The sequence below is a fragment of the Sphaerodactylus townsendi genome, linkage group LG07 (genome assembly GCF_021028975.2).
Source record: "Sphaerodactylus townsendi isolate TG3544 linkage group LG07, MPM_Stown_v2.3, whole genome shotgun sequence".
NCBI lineage: Eukaryota > Metazoa > Chordata > Lepidosauria > Squamata > Sphaerodactylidae > Sphaerodactylus > Sphaerodactylus townsendi.
The window spans coordinates 123,152,385-123,171,424 of NC_059431.1; the positions used below are offsets into that span (position 1 = coordinate 123,152,385).

Here is a 19,040-nt window from a genome sequence, read left to right on the forward strand (position 1 = left end):
CACCCCCCTTCCATTTGAAAATTTTAAAATATATTTTGGAATTCAGTTTAATAATGCACAAAATAATGGTTTTGAAAAGGCAGTGTGTAAAAATGAATGATAATTCTCATATTTGTTTGGGATTATATTCTAATGCAAAAGGATACAATTTTCTTGACCACTGCACCTCAACTGACCATGCTAATATCTTTTTCTGAGACAGAGTATGGTTGTATCCTCAGTATCCTCAGAGGTGGGGCTGTGGCTCAGAGACACGGCATCTGCTGGGCATGAAGAAGGCCCAAGTTCCGTTCCTGTCATTTCCAATTCAAAGGGTCAAGTGATGTGAGAGACCTCCATGTGAGACCCTTGTGGCCGGATGAATGTCTCTGGAAGGAGAGACACGCCCAGACCATTCTTCATCCGACAAGCATGGCTCTGGCTGGCTGGCTGGCATCAGCCCCGTTCACTCACCAGGTGTTGCCCTCATCATCGCGCTCACCAAAGGCGCTGTAGGAGCCGTTGTCATGTTGGTAGAGCAGCTGGCGCTGGTACCCTGAGGAAGGCAGGACAAAAAACTACCTTTGAGCTCCTCGCCTGTACTCTAGTTTCAGGAGCTCAATCTCTGATGTGTCTTAAGGGCTCACAATGGTTCACACCTCTAGGAAGTGCTGGATTTACCTATAGGTTTGTCAGGCCGAAGCCTTCGGTCTCAAAATCTAGGGGGCCTCAGTCCAAGGTGTCTAATATTTTTAACACTGTCCTAGGTCTATCTTACACATGCTGTCACATAATGCACCTTAGTCTCTAAACAACCCTTCAGTAATTTTCCTTGCACTCCATTTCAGAATAAAACTGTGCAACTTTCATTTTCCTAAAAATTCCTGCTTGTTCCACAAAAAATGTTTACAAAGTTTGGTCATGGCAAAAGTTTTTCACTGTGTCTTGCTTCCTTTCAGCTCTTTCAGTCTTTATCTTTGCTCTAACTGTTGCTAAACTTGACTTGGGCTCTTTGGACCACCATATAAAGATATTCTGGTCACCAGCTACCCTTAGCACCTCACTCAGACTGACTGACTACACAAAAACAGGGGGTAGCTGGCTAAAAAAGGAACTGCCTAACTGGGAAATGTCTTAAAGGGCAGGGGCTAACTAAAATACCCTCCCATAGAAGACTTAACAATAAACTAAAACCATACTAACTGTAGGGAAACTGAAGTTTAAAGGGGGAATAACAAAAGCCTCTGTGGGGGCATGACTCTCTCTGTGGGCGCCTCGACTCTCTCACCACAATCAGCCTCTCTTCACTCAGCCCACATCCCTTTGGGGAAGCCAACACTCTCCTGTCCATGAAACCCCTGACTGAAGCTCTGCAGCAAGACAACTTGGGCGCTTTTCAAAAGCAAGAGGGCAGGGGAGTCATCCTCTAAACAAAAGACATACATACATAGTTACATATATACACACATAAATCTCACCTTTCTTTATGTATTCCAAGGCCTTGGCCTTGGTCTCAGGAGTCGCCTGGTTGGTCGCTTCCAAGTATTGGAGGATGAAGATATTGGGGACAAACTTGACCATGTTCTGCTCCCCACAGCCAAAGGGCATCTGAAGAAGCCGGTCTGTATGCTGCAGTGCAGGGCCCAGGATGTCACCTGAGGGTCACCGGTCGGGGGAAGGAAATACACATTAAGCTCAGGGGACTGGACAGCCCTTCTTCTAACCCCCGCCTGAACAGAATCCAGACACAACCTTCTCCCTGGCAGCATCTGAAGACTTGTGGAGTAAAATCCAGTAGGACAGCAGATGAAATACTGGGTCTGAACTCCAGATAAGGCGCCAGGAAAGGGCCAGAACTTGGCAAAATGTGCAGACATGAGCAGGAACAACTGGGCCCAGGGGGAGCGGGGATGCCTTGTAAACCGGGAAAAAACTCGGCTCCAGGCAGCTCAATTCTGAGGACCCTCAGGAAAGCCCTCTTAGCAGCCGTCCCAATATTAGGGAGCCCCCATCCTGGGAGCTCTGTCTTTCCTCTTCACCCTCCCCCACAACAAATACAGGCTTCCCAAAATTAATGGGATGCAGATGCTCCCCTGAGTCACCCCACAACCCTAGAAAAGTTGCTGAACTGAAATCACGGGGCTTCTGTCAGGATATGCCTGGGAATACCCCAATAGTCTGTTTGTTGTTGTTTTTCCAGTCATATTGTATTTTAAGAACTTTATCTTTGTGAATCAGATGGGTGTGTTGGTTCTCTTACTTTTCTGTGGAGAATCTGGACGTAAATAACAGGTTAGAGAGCCGTGTATGAAAATCAGGTTGCCGACGACTTAAACGTCAACGAAAGCCATGAGAGGAACAAGGGGCAAATCTGCTATAAGGAAGCCACGTGCACATAGAGGGCAGCCCCCAACTAAGATCCCGCTATAGTTCCCCCCTCAAGCTGGCAGGAAGGATCTGTGGGAAACCAAACTCCTGAGGAGAGGGCAGAGAAGGGCGAACCGTCTGGAGGGCAAGAGAGTGAATCACAACACAATCGACACCTTGGCGGCCTGTCTCTCCTGTGTCCATCCCTGCCCCTCCCGTGGCCAAGGAGTGGGCTGTCCGCTTGCACCTCCCAGGAAGGACCCAGACCCATTTCCTCACCGATGACAGAGAAGGTGGCTCGGCCAGAGTCCTCCACAGGATTCTCGGGTAGCTTGAGAGAAACGTCCTCCACCACAGCATCCCCTGAGAAGAGCACACAGCCGGAGTTAGCAGAGATTCAGAGCACCCCTCGTGGTGGGCAGGATCCACGGGCCAGAGGGACTTCTGCTCTTGCCTCCCATCCTCCCCTCAGCAACGTTTGCACCTCGAGCGCCCGGCTGCTACTCTGGAGTCACGTTCCCAGAGTGAGCAAAGGGGACCTGCATTTGCAAAACAGCTTCACTGGCATTTTGCTCAAGCTCAGGGATCAGTTTGAGATGACCCTCCCACCTGGGCCCCAGCTGGACCACCGGAGAGCTGACTTGGAGACAGACATTGGCCCACATCAGAAATCAGCACAGAACTGCTGAGGGAGAGTCTGCAAAGGCTGGCCCATGGACCAACACTCTGAATCAGCACAAGGTGTCTTGATAGGGTACAAGGAATGAACATCAAGAGGCCAAAAATCTGTGGCCTCCGTGCATGGCCTTCCTTCTCCTCCACCTGCCTGGAAAAGTCAGCTCCTCATGCTGGTCTAGTGACCCAAGATCTGGGCCAGAAAAGTAAATCTCACCTGCCCAAGTAGGGCTGATGTCAGGCGTGTGCCACTCTGGGCCCGGCAGCTTGCATGTCCACACCTCAGCTGCAGATGGCCCAGCCATGATCATCGCTCAAGGCTGCGGAGGCCTCCCCCTACTTGCATGGAACTAGTCAATAGAGCTGAACCGTTCATCCTTATCTGCCTTCCTGAAGGAGTGAACTGTCGGTCCTAAACAATGCCTCTGTTCCCACTGTCCTTTCACATGCTGATATTGTGGGAATGCGAGGATGGGGGGATTCTGGGTTGAACCTTTCTGTAACTTACAGGTATATACCAGAGGCCAGAGAGCCAAAATTCCAGTTTCAGCTATCTGAGCCCTGGGCTGACACGGTTCCAATAAAGCTCTTGAAACGTTCTTGATTCTCATTGATGTAACAGGCCCTTACCGCTGGGTACCAGCAGCACAACTCAATGAAACCCATAGAAACCCTCTCTTTGCTTAAGATTCTCTGTGGCACAGTTGCTAGCCAAGCTATCCTGAGGCATCCTGGCCCTACCTGAGGAGCAGAGGAATGAATTGTGGGTCTCTTCCTTGAGGATGCCTTCTGGCTGTGGAAGGAAAAAAAGTTGTGGGTCCTGAATCTGCCCCTTCTGTGCACAGTGGACACCACAGAGGCATCTCCCTCCCCATTCTCCTCTTCCCCCTGCCAACCCCCCCCCCCCCCAAGAGCTGCTTCATTTGGGCCACATTTACCTGAACCCCCTCACCGGAGCCCACAAAACATGGCAACCCCTGGCCAGATTTCTCAGGCACTGAAAGAATCCTCATAAAAGTATTGTCGAAGGCTTCCATGGCCAGAATCACTGGGGTGCTGTGTGGTTTCCGGGCTGTCTGGCCGAGTTCTAGCAGCATTCTCTCCTGACGTTTCACCTGCATCTGTGGCTGAAGATGATGATCCTCTGAAGATGCCAGATGCAGGCGAAACATCAGGAGAGAATGCTGCTAGAACATGGCCAGACAGTCCGGAAACCACACAGCACCTCATAAAAGTGTTCTTGGGAGGGCCAAGAAGAGCTGCTGGGGTTTGACAGCTGTCCGCCACAAGCCCAAACTCCTGAGGAGACCACACTGACCTTGACAAGCAAGGACTTGATCACAGTGTCGGAGCGGCCATGTGCAGGGGTCACGGAGATTCTGTTGCCACACAGCTCCTGCGTCTCCTCGGCCTCAGCAGTTACCGAGAGGTTGACACGTCCTGCAGGAATGGGGAAATGGGGGGCTTCACTGAACAGTGGACTCTCAAGTGAGACCCCAACATATCCATGCGCAGGCACACAATGAAGGTGCAGTTGCTCATGGTCAGTGGGATGAGCTTGGCCTCCCTCTGACACCACTGCTGCAACCAAGCCTTGGGACCTGCACCCCCCACGCCACTCTTCTATGGACGGCAGGTCAGGGCACGTGAAGGAGGGTCTCCTGCCACCCCCCGCACACTGGAAGAAGAAGAGGAGGAGGAGTTTGGATTTATAACCTGTTTTTCTCAACTGTAAGACATCTCAAAATGGCTTACAAACCCCTTCCCTTCCTTTCCCCACAACAGACCCCTTCTGAGGTAGGTGGGGCTGAGAGAGTTTTGAAAGAACTGTGGCTAGCCCAAGGCCATGTGGAGAAGTAGGGAAACAGACACGGTTCTCCAGATGAGAGACCAGCACTCTTAAGATTATACCACACCGATGATACTGAGGCCCGTTATGCATGGAACATTTACCTCATGGCTCTTTGCTGCGCAGTGGGGTTGTAGTGGGGTCTCCTTGTGCTTTTTTCATTTACATGCAAGGAGACACAGCACTGCCTGCCAGACAGCTTGCCTGCTGAACTCTCCCAGATCTTCTTTTCTTGATTCTCCTAACTTCACCCCTCAACTCATTCTTAAAGGCACAGTTGTAAGATTGCTGGATTTGTTAAAGACCTTTAACTTCTTGTTATATTGATATTGCTGCCATTGCAGTTATACCAATATTGTAGCCCCGTTACAAAAATAATCTCCCAAAATTAAAGAGGCAAAGCAATTTTTGGACCACATTCTGCTGAAGAAGGGGACCATGTCCTAGAACTGATATTTTCTTCCCTCCCCCTTCTCTCTCTCTCTCTCTCTCTCTCTCTCTCTCTCTCTCTCACACACACACACACACACACACACACACACACACACACACACACATCCTGCCTCTGCTGCTCCAACAGGAGGAAACAGAGAGGCTTGTTATTTTGATTTTCCTGTATTAGATCTATCATTATTTTGACAGATCTAATATGGTAGAAATGCTGGAAGTTAAAATAAAGTTTTTAAAATTCTCCCCAATCATCAGGGAGAGTGGGAGAAGAGCAGGGGAGGTGGGGGGCGGGGGGAGCCAAAACGCCGAAGCAAAGAATTACACAGGGCCATTTGTTCTATCTCCCTTGCAAAGGAGAGGAAATGTTTGCTCTTTGCCTGCTCTGACAAACAGCGGAGATTATGTACTGGTGTGATTTGTTTGCACCACTTGGCAGAACCGGTTGTTAAAGTCAGTCTTCGACAGGTCTGTGATTTATACGAGCACCCCCACGCGCTGATTATAGGATCTGCTTTGCAGTAAGGGGGGGGGGGGGGGGGGGCGTCCATAACAGAAGCTCTGCCCCAAAGCGAATCTCCCTTCAGCATGAGGCAGAGCACCAGTGTATAATCATCCTAATTTGTATCAGAAGAAGTTAGAGAGGGACAAAAATCTTGGCTGGAAAGGAAACCGCCTACCCCCACCCTTTCCTCCACAGCAATCCTGCTTCAAAATAGATGTCTGGGAAAGTAAGGGGCAGATTATACGGTTACCCACTCCGGCTGCCCCACCCTTCCCGACAGAGAAATTACAAATTTCAGCTGGGTTCAAAGAAAGGGTCCAAATCACCTCTAACAACTGCAGTAGAAACTCATTTCTTGATTGACTGATCAGGACCAGGAGAGCATCCATTCTCAAGACACTTAAAGATCCTGACTTAAAGATCTTTACAGACAAGCACAGGAATATACATGCAAGTGGACATTAGGATCTTGCAGGACCTTTACAGCAATTACTCAATGGCATCTCCATACTGCCCCAAATTGTAACCAATAGAAAAGCAGTCTCATAAGAACATAAGAACAAGCCAGCTGGATCAGACCAGAGTCCATCTAGTCCAGCTCTCTGCTACTCGCAGTGGCCCACCAGGTGCCTTTGGGAGCTCACATGCAGGATGTGAAAGCAGTGGCCTTCTGCGGCTGTTGCTCCCGAGCACCTGGACTGTTGAGGCATTTGCAATCTCAGATCAAATTAGATCAAGATTGGTAGCCATAAATCGACTTCTCCTCCATAAATCTGTCCAAGCCCCTTTTAAAGCTATCCAGGTTTGTGGCCATCACCACCTCCTGTGGCAGCATATTCCAAACACCAATCACACGTTGCGTGAAGAAGTGTTTCCTTTTATTAGTCCTAATTCTTCCCCCCAGCATTTTCAATGAATGCCCCCTGGTTCTAGTATTGTGAGAAAGAGAGATAAATTTCTCTCTGTCAACATTTTCTACCCCATGCATAATTTTATAGACTTCAATCCAATCCCCCCTCAGACGTCTCCTCTCCAAACTAAAGAGTCCCAAACGCTGCAGCCTCTCCTCCTAAGGAAGGTGCTCCAATCCTTCAATCATCCTCGTTGCCCTTCTCTGCACTTTTTCTATCTCTTCAATATCCTTTTTGAGATGTGGTGACCAGAACTGGACACAGTACTCCAAGTGCGGTCGCCCCACGGCTTTATATAAGGGCATGACATATAAGTCTCTACTTCCTTCTTATCCTTCTAAGGATAATCCTGCCTCATCGACTTCACTCTACTGGTGTAAGAAGAACTGCTGACCGGTACGTTCAAGAAACAGGATATGCATTAAAGATCAGTTTGCCCTATGAGGCAAGGAAGGCAGACTTCTGGAAACTCGGCTAAAAGCACTGACGACAGTGCTGGGTCACCCACTCGGTTCACTGACGTGGCTGCACTCTGGCTCATTGTCATATCGTGTTTTTCTCCTTCCTTCCCAGGGGTTTGGGGCTCACCTAGCTGTGTTGCCGTCACGTTCCAGGAGAAGGTCTGGGCCTCCTCTGCACAGAGGCAGGTGGTGAAGCGGCAGGCCAGGCAGGGCTCCACCTCGACTTCCTTGGATTCCGCCAGCTGGATTTTCACCTGGAGGGAGAGAAGGGGCCATTCAGAGGAGGAGGGACAGATGAGGCCTGGGGCCAGGTGTGTGCCAGGAAGCCCAACAGGGAACTGTGCCCGTGGCACAGACAGGATGTCCCCAAGGAGCCAGAGGGTGGGTTGACCACACGCCTACTGTTCATATCAAGGCATCCCAGCTAGTACCCCTGGTGGGGTGGCCTGGCATACCCCCTGGTCCAGAAGAGCTCTCAGCAGGGCTACTGACCCCGCTCTCTGGCTTGTTTTGGCCTGCTTTGTCTACGGAGATGAAGGGTGAGGGCAGTGCCTTCCACTTCCTGTAGTGCAGCATGGAGATGAGGGTTTCCTTCCCCCTGCCCTCCACCTCCAGAGCTGCTTCCCTTCCTCCTTGGAGACACAGTTTTAGGGAGGCAAGAGGGAGGGGCAGCCCATAGAGGCTCGTGGGACTGTGGACGTGCTCCTAGGGTTCCTGTTGATGTCTCTAGCTTGCTGGTGCCGATTGCCCAGCTGAATGCTGGAGACAGTCACCTCCCACCTCCCGGCGAACAAGGTGCCCAACAGTCTCAGGTGGATCTCTCTGGAAACAGTGATGCGAGGGAGGGGGCATTTGGTTGGCTCCCTCCCTGTCTCCCTGTCAGGGATTGCCCCTAGTTGATTGAGATGCATTCCTAGCTAAATGTAGTTGTTACAAAATATATGGGCGGTGATTGTATCTAGTTGATTAGGATGCATTCCTACCTCAATGTAATCACCACAAGATATATCTAACAAGCCTGCCATATGTTACCACAGTTGTAATGGGACATTCTTTCCTTGATCTTTATTTTAAGGCTTCACACGCTGAGTAGATAACTGGGCTTACCCATGACACTTCTGGTCCCATGGGAAACGGAATGTTTTTGTTACACTGTGGGGGCAGGAGGCCAGGTGGCTTCATCTTTATCTGTCGCCGACCTTGGGGCGCCTGAGCTCTCACATTCTTTGGAGAAATGGGAGGGGGGAACAACTTTTGGATAAAGGGGATAGAAAAAGCCAGGCTTGGCAGGTTCGGCAGAATGGGCTTTGCCAAGCTGGGTGCCTTTCAATAAACACTGCTGATCTACAATACAGGGTTCATTTTCACACTCCTTTGTCAGCCTCCTTCTCACCTTCCTCATCCTGCTGGCAGCTGGGAAAGACAACCCCCACAACGATGTGTCTGAGGAGGATCAGTTTATCTCAGGCACTTGCTGCCAGGGGCTTTCCTTAGAGGGCAAAAGCTCAGCTGAAGAGTAGAAAATTAACCTTCGTGGAGACCAGCATGGGATTTCCTGATTCACTGCAACTCCAAAAAACCTTTTTAAAGGGGCACTCACAGCATATCTACTGCCCTGTATGCTCCTTATGAATGGGCACCTATCCCCTCATCTACCTAGCAAGGGAGTCACTCACCTGGATGCAGTCCTTCAGGTAATTGAAGACAGTGACTCTGAGTTCAAAAGTCTCCCCACGGATTACAGAATAAGGCATCACCGGATCTACAAAGAAGGGCTGAATGGCCCGGAAGTCAGCCGGTTGGGCGAGCCCCAAGCCTCCATCTGCCACACAGAAAGCGTCGGCTCTCCACTCGGTGATGGTGTCCGGAGAGGTGACCGAGACAGATGCTTTCCCCTCTTCGCTGAAGAATGGAAACAGAGCAAACCACTCTATGGGCGATTCCGTACACGAGTAAAATAGGTTCGACCCAGTTCCCTGAGAAGGGTACTGACCTAGGTCGAAGCCATTGTTGTTCCCCACTGCAACCAGCTTGATCCCAACTTGGAGGGCGGAATCATCCTGTGCCTCTTCGCCGCTCCATTCCTATTGGCTATTGTTCTGTAGCCCCCATCCTATTGGCTATTGTTCTGTAGCCCCCATTTTGAGGGTCCATAACGTTGGCCCCCCTGAACCAAACTGCACCAAACCTGGGGGGGTATCATCAGGGCAGTCTCATGATAAGACCCTGAAAGTTTTGAGACTGTGCCTTCAGAAATGTCCTCCCCCCTCAGCCAGCAACCCCCATGGACAACAATACAGAAAACTCAATGCAGAACAAAGATTCTTGGGCAAATTTCTGGGTTGTTCCTGCAGGGGGCGCATTTTTTGATGTATCGGCACCAAAATTACAGGGTCTCATCAGGAGACTGCCCTAATGATACCCCCCAGGTTTGGTGCAGTTTGGTTCAGGGGGGCCAAAGTTATGGACCCTCAAAACTGTAGCCCCATCTCCTATTAGCTCCCATTGGAAACAATGGGGGATAGGGGCACCCCCTTTGGGAGTCCATAACTTTGGACTCCCTGAACCAAACCTCACCAAACTTGGGGGGTATCATAAGGACAGTCCCCTGACAATACGCTGAAATTTTGGTGCCGCCAGCCTAAAAACTGCCCCCCCTGCACGCCAAAAATTAAAAAACCACTAAAATACCCAAAAACGAACCCAGCATTTTGATGCCCCCCACAAGGTGAAGCCCTGGGCAGCTGCCCACCTTGCCCAATGGGCATTACGCCAGTGCGGGCAGCCATGTTGGCCTGCGTTGATTTGAGTCCCGCAGAGACTGACAGAATTTTCAGTTTCCCAGAGTCAAATCTCTCTTTTTCAGAAAGTTCACCCTGAAAGTATTATTGGTCTCCAAGGTGCTATTAGACTAGAATCCAGCAAGACTTACACAGGCGTTCTCCGCACAAACCTTTTAAAACTGTTTGAGGCAGGAAATACAATGTTTCCTCCATGGAGTTTTGCATTGTTTCTACCCCAAAACGTTTCATTTTCACCCTCAATTAATCCCCTTTTAAAACTTATTCTCTAGCTGAAATGTTTTGAAAATGTCTTCAGTTGCCTGTGGGGTCTGTTGATTCTGTTTCCCAGGCTTCTCTGCTTCCCTGGACCTCCTCCATGGCGCCACTTTCTGAGCTCACCCAGTTCCCCCTGCCTGTTTATTTGTTCTTTTATTCTCTTTATTTCTGTTTGTTCTTTTATTTGGGGGCGGGGAGGGGGGGGACTGAGTGAGCTCAGAAAACTCTTTGAAGCATGGAGTATACATGGAGTAAAGAATGCAACAAAAGACTGTGAAGAACTAAAGCATCGATTCAACACAGAACGAAAAAAGAGGGGGGGAAATCACATAATGGCAGCCAGGAATCTTTGGGGGGGGGGGGTAAGTGCAGACATGCATTGTTGTAAAGGGGGTGTGAAAACGTTTTAGAAGCATTTCAGGGGACTTCTGCGGAAAGGGCCACAGTGAGACAGGTCTCCCTAAAGACGCACTATCCATCTGAGCCTGAAGTTCCCATGTGCGCTTTCGATCCTAGCGTAGAAACCCAAGGGGGAGTCCCCTCAGTCTTGACCTTTCTCTGCACTGGCGGAATTACTTCAGTCACGCAGCATCCAACAGGTCAAGGCGGCTCATTATGTTGGGTTTTTCATTTTGCAAAAATAAATTTAAAATCTGCAGCCACCTCTCACTGGGGGAAGGAAGGGTGAACGGACATAGGATTTGGGATGGTGAACAGTCTTGGTGGGAACTCCCAACTTCTCCTCCTCCCACTGGACAGAGGCTAAAAGCAGGGCTGGTGAGAACAGCACCCCTAGATAGTTCCCTCTCCTTCTCAGGCCATTCTGAGCCAACCCACACATCACATGACTTGCCTAGCGCCAGGAGTGGCCCAAGGACGCCAAATTTTTGTACCTCAATCCTTCCCCTACCTGCACTGCCAAGAAGACTAGATTATATATTGTAAGGAAAAAAAGCCAGAGAATTTCAGAAGAGAAGACAACTTTGGATGTGTACTCTGTCTTTCTCTCCTGTAAGGAGTCTCAAAGCGGCTTACAAACTCCTTCCCTTCCTCCAGAGGTGGGGCTGAGAGAGTTCTGAGAGAACCGTGACTAGCCCAAGGTCACCCAGCAGGTTTCATGTGGAGGAGTGGGAAACAAATTCAGTTCACCAGATAAGGGTCCACCGCTCATGTGTTAGAGTGGGAAATCAAACCAGGTTCTCCTGATTAGAGTGCACTACTCTTAACCCCTATGCCACACTGGCTGTCATTAGAAAAGGGAGAAAGGGGGACAAACGTAACACTGGCCTTCTTGGCATGGTCAAAATAGCCTCAGAGTGCAGACCAGGGATTTTACATGCCACAGCGCTTTCCTTCATTTCTGACTCCCCACGGCTCCCCAGTTCTTCCCGGGATTTGAGGCAGGGAGGGTGCGTTATGCTCCATCTATTACCGCGTGAGCCCAGAACTTTTCCATTTGCAACGCGAGATCTTCCGCAATTTCTTCTGCACATGTGCAGACAACCTCAGTTTGCCGCGTTCTGATTGGATTATTCTCCCCCCATTCCCCCACTCACCTTCACTAGTTTTAAATGACTCTAAACCCAAAACTTCTTCCTTGTTGATAAGAATTGGCTTTCATTGCAGTAAAAAAAAAAAACACAAAGGGAGAAACTGCAGATTTTAGACAGAAAAGCGGGTCGCTGATTCTCTTTCACGCACACGGATTTTAGACAGGAAAGCGGGGTGCCAATTTGGATTTTAGACTGAAACGTGGGGTGCTGATTCTTTCACACACACATGGATTTTAGACAGAAAAGTGGGGCGACGATTGTCTCTCACAAACTTGATTTTAGACAGGAAAGCGGGGGGTGGGGGCACTGTGGGTGGCAGGGTGCCAATTCTCTCTCACACACATGGACTTTAGTCATGAAAGAGGGGTTTGGGGCACCGCAGATGGAAGGGCTGCGATTCTCTCACACACATGGATTTTAGTCATGAAAGTGGTGTGTGTGGGCGTCGCGGACAGCAGGGCACCGATTCTGTCAAACATCTAGTGCCTGTTGATTGGTGGGGAGGGCCAGAATGGCAAGGTGGGAAAGATGACCCTGTTTCCTCAGCCATGGGGTTTTTCATGACTGCAGAAGCAAGCGGAGTCACACAGGGGCATTTCAAAAGAACCTCCAATTTGGCGGTTTTTGAAAGTCACGGGGAAAAGGGAAAATGGTCGTGCAATGGAAGGGCAGACCCCGTGCAGCTTCGAGCACCATGAAGAATTTCAGTCTGCACTGGGATATTTCCTGTGCTAACAACTGTACAATCCGGCTGTGAAAAAACAGCCACTGAGTAGCAAAAGAAATTAAAGCAAGACTTGAATTTTGGATACTGAATTCTTCCCAGCAAAGAAAGGTGGGAATCTCAATATTGCGTTGGCTGAGGTTATCATTCAGTGGCAGGTAAGGCATGAGACAATATCTTTTTATTGGGGTTCTCTGCCCAGGACAATTCAGACCCAACTCACTTGACTGGTATCAGATCCCAGATCCAGGTCTCAGGAAAGTACGTCCTGGGTTTGGACTTCTTCTTCTCCTTTGGTTTGGAATCAAGATCCTGAGACCCTTGCTCAGTCGCAGGAAGTGGTTTCTCTTGTACGATGGCTGAGGGAAGGAGTAAAAGACAAGTCAGCCAACCAGAGAAGAGATGTGCTACAAGACGGCCACATTGCAGAAGGACCACACCAAGCCAGGCTTGTGCCAAGCCAACACCACCTTCCTGTTGACTCAAGGAATGGGAAGTCAGGTGGGAGATTATCTTGGCTTGCCAGTGGGTCAGCAAGATGGCAGAGTGTCTCAGTGAAAAGCAGAAGGTCCTGAGAAGAATCCGGGGGAGGGGGGGAAATGACAAAAGAGGTAGCAATTGTTCTCTCTCTCCCTTATGTACCTTTCGACCTGCACAACAGCTGCATCACTCTGATTCTCACCTTTGTCGCCTCTGAAAAGCAGCCTCTCGTGCGGACGCTCGCAGGAGACAGGCTTTTTAATGTCGGTGTTGGTAAACACTTTCATTCCCAAGAACTGCAGGAAACCAGGAGAACAGAAATGACAAGGGACGGAAGAGGAACAAGCCACCAAAGAAACGTTCGGCTTGGACAGCTCCGTGGCAGAGCCCCCCACTCAGCATGCAGAAGGTCCCACGTTCAACCTTCAGTGACCTCTCAGTAAAAATGATCAGGCAGCCGGTGATGGGAAAGGCGTTCCCCCTGGCACTCCCTGGGAAGCAGCTGTCAGTCAGAGCAGACAAGATTGACCAAAGGCTTGATACAGTATGTCGCATTTTCATGTGACAGGGCTCAAATTAGTGACCGGAGAAGCAGCTGTTCAACATCTGCTCTCCAGCAATAGTACCAGGCCCAGGAAACCACGGCTGCCTGTTTGTACCTGATCGCCCTGCTGCAAAGGAACCCCAGCCACCATTTTGCCCACCCTCCACATCTGGATGTCTCCCCCCACCTCCAAGCACGCATGTTTTCTGCCTTTGCGTCCTGGATGGATAATTTAGGTGAATACCAGAGAGAGAGGGAGAAGAGCGGCTTCTGAGGGTATCTCTGGTTGCCAGAGCTCTGCCCCCATTTCTCTCCAGTGCCGTGTAACAACTCCTCTGCAGCTGCAGAGAGAGGGGGAGAGAGCGTGGGTGGGACCCACGGTGGCACCAGAGAGCAGCCAGCACTACTGTCAAAAGAACCCTTCTCTCTCTCTCTCTCTCGCTTTGGACAACCGCCTCTCTCATTTTGCTCCGTGCCTGGGAAGAGTGACCTCCGAGCCTGCAGCACAGCAGCCTGCCTGCTTCCTCTTTCCTTCGGTGTGAAAAGCAGAAGGCAGCAGCAGCAGCAAGAGGAGGAGGAAGAGATCTGAAATGGCAGAACTAGGGTGGGAGGAGGCGGGAAGGAGTAAGAATACCCGAGGAGAAAGTAACTCCTGTCGGTCTGCTTCATTTTCCCTGCGAAGACAGGCGAAAAGTCACTCTTTCCCTGCTCTTGGGAAAAGCTGAGAACCTTGGATTGCAGCACAGTGAGCGCGGGAGGGGTGAAAAGGCATCCGTAACAGAAATTCCTCCCCAAAGGAAATGTATGCTCAATGGGGCAGAGCACAGGTTTATAACAGACCTCTATCTCTCAGCAATGACACCAACCAAGGGGGCCAAGTGATTTCAGTTTTAAAACCATGTTGGAAAGAGGTTAGTATTTGGGGGGGGGGCACCTTTCATGAGACCCCCGCTCAGGAGCAGATGCCGCTCACCTTGAACAGACTAAAGACGTCTGCCTCGCTTTGATACCAGGGGGCCATAAGCAGAGACCGCTTCTGTCTTGGATGGGGACCCGGACGAAGGAGACACGGGTACGGCTCGAAGTCTTCCAAGTGATAACCAAACCCTCTGAGAGAGACCGTATCACTGCCATAGAAGTAAGGGATTCTGAACAGCTGGAAAGAGAAATTGCTGAAATGGGCAGCTGCTAGAAAGCTCGGATTTCATGCCACTGGCACGGCCCTAACAGCTGGAGTTCTCCAAATATTATTTGTGCTGAGCTACGGGCCAGAACTTGGAGCCGTGGCTAAGTGGTAGAACCTCTGCTTGGCCTGCAGAAATCCCCAGGTTCGATCCCCAGCAGCATCGACTGAAAGGACTATGTGGTAGGCACAGATACACCTGTATGATGGCCAGGTCGAATTCCTTCCTGTCCTCGGTCCTTCCTGGGAGATTCCACCGCGTGCCACGCTCCACGCGACTTTGTGCATGTGGGGCAGAAATGCCAGATTCTGTCTCCCCCATGCTCCTTGACTGTCAGCTTTATAAGGACTTACAGGAGAAATCTATTGCCCCAGTGGCCCAGGTCAACACAACACAGAGCAAGAAGAAACAATGTGCTCTCCTCCTGTCTGGCAGCAATCCACAACTCTCATTCTTGGCAGCTCAGTGCTTCTCACGGCAATTATTACATCTCAAAAATTTTAAAGTAAAGACTTGTATGAATGATGAATCAGGATACAACAGAGTCACCAATTTTATCTTTTTATAACATCAATTTTCACCATAACTTTCCCCATCTTAACCTGTAAATGTTTCTGACTATATGGATATTTTAATTTAATATATACACGTCTTCATCCTGTAGACCTGGGATGAGGATGAATAAAGAAGGATAGAGCCAACTCCCAGAAGAGGCGTGTCTAGGCAAACTGGAGCATGGGGACAAAACCTGAGTTTGCCGCCGCCACGCCACCCCCCACCCCCCGGTATGGGCAGCCACCCACCCCCACCACAACCAAACAATGATTTTTTGCACCAACTCACAAAACACCTACCACCCCCAGCAAAACACACATGGCTCTCTTCCCACAAACTCTCTTTCCTAATTTTGTCCTCATACCAACCCTATGAGGTAGGCTGTTAGCCTGAGAAATAGCTCCAAGTCAGTGCAAGAACAAAAGAACATAAGAACGAGCCTGCAGGATCAGACCAGAGTCCATCTAGTCCAGCACTCTGCTACTCGCAGTGGCCCACCAGGTGCCTTTGGGAGCTCACATGCAGGATGTGAAAGCAATGGCCTTCTGCGGCTGCTGCTCCTGAGCACCTGGACTGTTAAGGCATTTGCAATCTCAGATCAAAGAGGATCAAGATTGGTAGCCAGAGATCGACTTCTCCTCCATCAATCTGTCCAAGCCCCTTTTAAAGCTATCCAGGTTTGTGGCCATCACCACCTCCTGTGGCAGCATATTCCAAACACCAATCACACGTTGCATGAAGAAGTGTTTCCTTTTATTAGCCCTAATACTTCCCCCCAGCATTTTCAATGGATGCCCCCTGGTTTTAGTAGTGTGAGAAAGAGAGAAAAATTTCTCTCTGTCGACATTTTTAATCCCATGCATAATTTTATAGACTTCAATCATATCCCCACTCAGATGTCTCCTCTCCAAACTAAAGAGTCCCAAACGCTGCAGCCTCTCCTCCTAAGGAAGGTGCTCCAATCCCTCAATCATCCTCGTTGCCCATCTCTGCACTTTTTCTATCTATTCTATATCCTTTTTGAGATGTGGCGACCAGAACTGAACATAGTACTTTAAGTGTGGTCGCCCCATGGCTTTATATAAGGGCATGACAATCTTTGCAGTTTTATTCTCAATTCCTTTCCTAATGATCCCCAGCATAGAGTTTGCCTTTTTCACAGCTGCCATGCATTGAGTTGACATTCCCATGGAGCTATCAACTAAGACGCCCAAATCCCTTTCCTGGTCTGTGACTGATAGCACTGATCCTTGTAGCGTGTATGTGAAATTTGGATTTTTTGCCCCTATGTGCATCACTTTACATTTTGCTACATTGAACTGCATTTGCCATTTCTTAGCCCACTCACCTAATTTATCAAAGTCCGCTTGGAGCTCTTCGCAATCCTTAGTGATTCTCACTAAATAATTTGATATCATCTGCAAACTTAGCCACCACGCTACCCACCCCTACTTCCAGGTCATTTATAAATATGTTAAAGAGGTCCCAAAATGGATCCTTGGGGGACACCACTCCCTACATCTCTCTATTGTGAGAACTTCCCATTTACACCCACCCTTTGCTTCCTGTTTCTCAACCAGTTTTTAATCCATAGGAGGACTTCCCCTCTTATTCCTTCATTGCTGAGTTTTCTCAACAGTTTCTGGTGAGGAACTTTGTCAAAAGCCTTTTGGAAATCCAAGTAGACAATGTCTACTGGTTCCCCCTTATCCACATGCCTGTTTACACCCTCAAAGAACTCTAGTAAGTTTGTAAGACAGGACTTGCCTCTGCAAAAGCCATGCTGACTCTTCCTCAGCAGGTCTTGCTTTTCTATATGTTTTATAATTTTATCTTAAATTATAGATTCTACTAATTTACCAGAAACAGATGTCAAACTGACTGGCCTGTAATTTCCTGGGTCCCCCCTAGATCCTTTCTTAAAGATTGGTGTGACATTGGCCATCTTCCAATCTTCAGGGATGGAGGCTGATTTCAGGGATAAGTTGCATATTAAAGAGGGAATAATTGCTTGAGCTCTTTAAGAACTCTTGGATGAATGCAATCTGGGCCAGGGGATTTGGTAGCATTTAGTTTATCAATGGCTGCCAGAACTTCTTCCTTGTCTACCACTATCTTCGCTAGTTCCTCGGATTCGCCTCCTAAGAAGCTTGGTTCAGGTGCAGGAATTTTCCTCACCTCCTCTTGGGTGAAGACAGATTCAAAGAATTCATTCAGCTTCTCTGCAATCTCCATGTCATCTTTTAGCACACCTTTTGTTCCTTCGTCATCTAATGGGCCTACCACTTCCCTAGCTGGCTTCCTACTTTTGATGTACTTGAAGAACTGTTTGTTGCTGGTCTTGATGTTCTCAGTCATGCGTTCCTCATAACCCTTTTTTGCCTCCCTTACAGTGTCAGGATGCTATTAGTGTGTGCATTGTCCTTGAGTCTTTCCCGCCTGTCAGCCCTGGCTGTCTGTCTAGGTTGAGGAATTTCGGTTCCACATTATCTCAGCTTGCCTGTGTGAAACTATGCTTCTTTTAATTTGTTTAATTTCTTGTGGCGGGAAGGAGGCTTGCTACTGTGTTAAAACTATTATCGCAGTTCTGAGTCTCTCAGAACCCGCATTGCCTGTATTCGACTATGACTGCCAGTACAATAAAGAACTGAGAACAGTTACTTTTGCCTGGACTTTACTAGTTCCTTACATACAGCTAACTTTTCTTTTGCCACCATTTGTGTTCCTTTTCGTATTCTTCATCAGTCGAGCTGGACTTCCATTTTCTAAAAGACATTTTCTTTTTCCTGATAATTTCCTCAATCTCCCTTGTTAACCATGGTGGCTTTCTTTTGGACTGGGTGCTGCCTTTCCTAATCTGTGGGACACATTCCAGCTGAGCTTTTATTACTGTGTTTTTAAATAACCTCCAAGCACCTTGGACATTTTTTACTCTCTTGATTTTCCCTTTCCGCTTCCTACGCACTATCCCCCTCATCTTTGAGAAATTTCCCTTTCTGAAGGCAAATGTAACTACATTAGTAGTTGTCACTTCCTCGCATGCAGAGATACTGAATCTGACAGCATTGTGGTCACTGTTCCCTATCGGCTCAACAACACTGACTTCCCGCACCAGGTCCTGGGACCCACATAGAATTAGATAGAATTAGATCTAGGATCACCTCTCCCCTGGTTGGTTCCACAACCATCTGCTCTAAGCCACAGTCATTTAGCAGCTCCAAGAATGCTCTCTCCTTACCATGACCTGAACATGCATTTTTCCAGTTTATGTGGGGATGGTTGAAATTGCCCAATACTTTTGCTTTTGTAAGCCTTTCTAATTTCTTTTTCCATTTCAGAATCCTCTTGTGTGCTTTGGTCAGGGGGACAATAATATATTCCTAACATTAGACTATCCTTCACCCCTGGTATTGATATCCACAGTGCTTCTGTATGGGAATTAGCTCTTCTTACATTGTCTATTGTATGTGACTCTATGCTCTCTTTGATGTAGAGGGCAGCACCACCCTCGATATGCCCTGTCCTATCCTTCCTGTAGAGTCTGTAACCTGGGATAACAGCATCCCATTGGTTCTCCTAATTCCACCATGTCTCTGTGATGCCCACTATATCAATGTCCTCCTTTAAAACTCTGTACTCCAGCTCCCCTATCTTAGATTGAAGGCTTCTACTATTAGCATAAAGACACCTGTATACCCTGTCTCTGACCCTCACCTGGGATTTATGTGCTTTACCCTCTAGCCATTT

At 48.8% G+C, this 19,040-nt stretch overlaps 1 protein-coding gene across 1 annotated transcript in view; it reads right to left on the minus strand.

The window, feature by feature from the left end:
• LOC125437096 (alpha-2-macroglobulin-like protein 1) overlaps positions 1 to 19,040 on the minus strand; it is an 89,825-nt gene that overhangs the window by 28,583 nt on the left and 42,202 nt on the right. The window contains exons 11-20 of the mRNA XM_048504465.1: positions 14,528 to 14,710; positions 13,181 to 13,306; positions 12,754 to 12,854; positions 8,871 to 9,096; positions 7,322 to 7,448; positions 4,340 to 4,461; positions 3,763 to 3,814; positions 2,626 to 2,709; positions 1,458 to 1,634; positions 454 to 535 (exon numbers count right to left, since the gene is read on the minus strand). Coding sequence (XP_048360422.1) covers positions 454 to 535; positions 1,458 to 1,634; positions 2,626 to 2,709; positions 3,763 to 3,814; positions 4,340 to 4,461; positions 7,322 to 7,448; positions 8,871 to 9,096; positions 12,754 to 12,854; positions 13,181 to 13,306; positions 14,528 to 14,710 — 1,280 coding nt within the window. The remainder of the gene's footprint in view (positions 1 to 453; positions 536 to 1,457; positions 1,635 to 2,625; positions 2,710 to 3,762; positions 3,815 to 4,339; positions 4,462 to 7,321; positions 7,449 to 8,870; positions 9,097 to 12,753; positions 12,855 to 13,180; positions 13,307 to 14,527; positions 14,711 to 19,040) is intronic.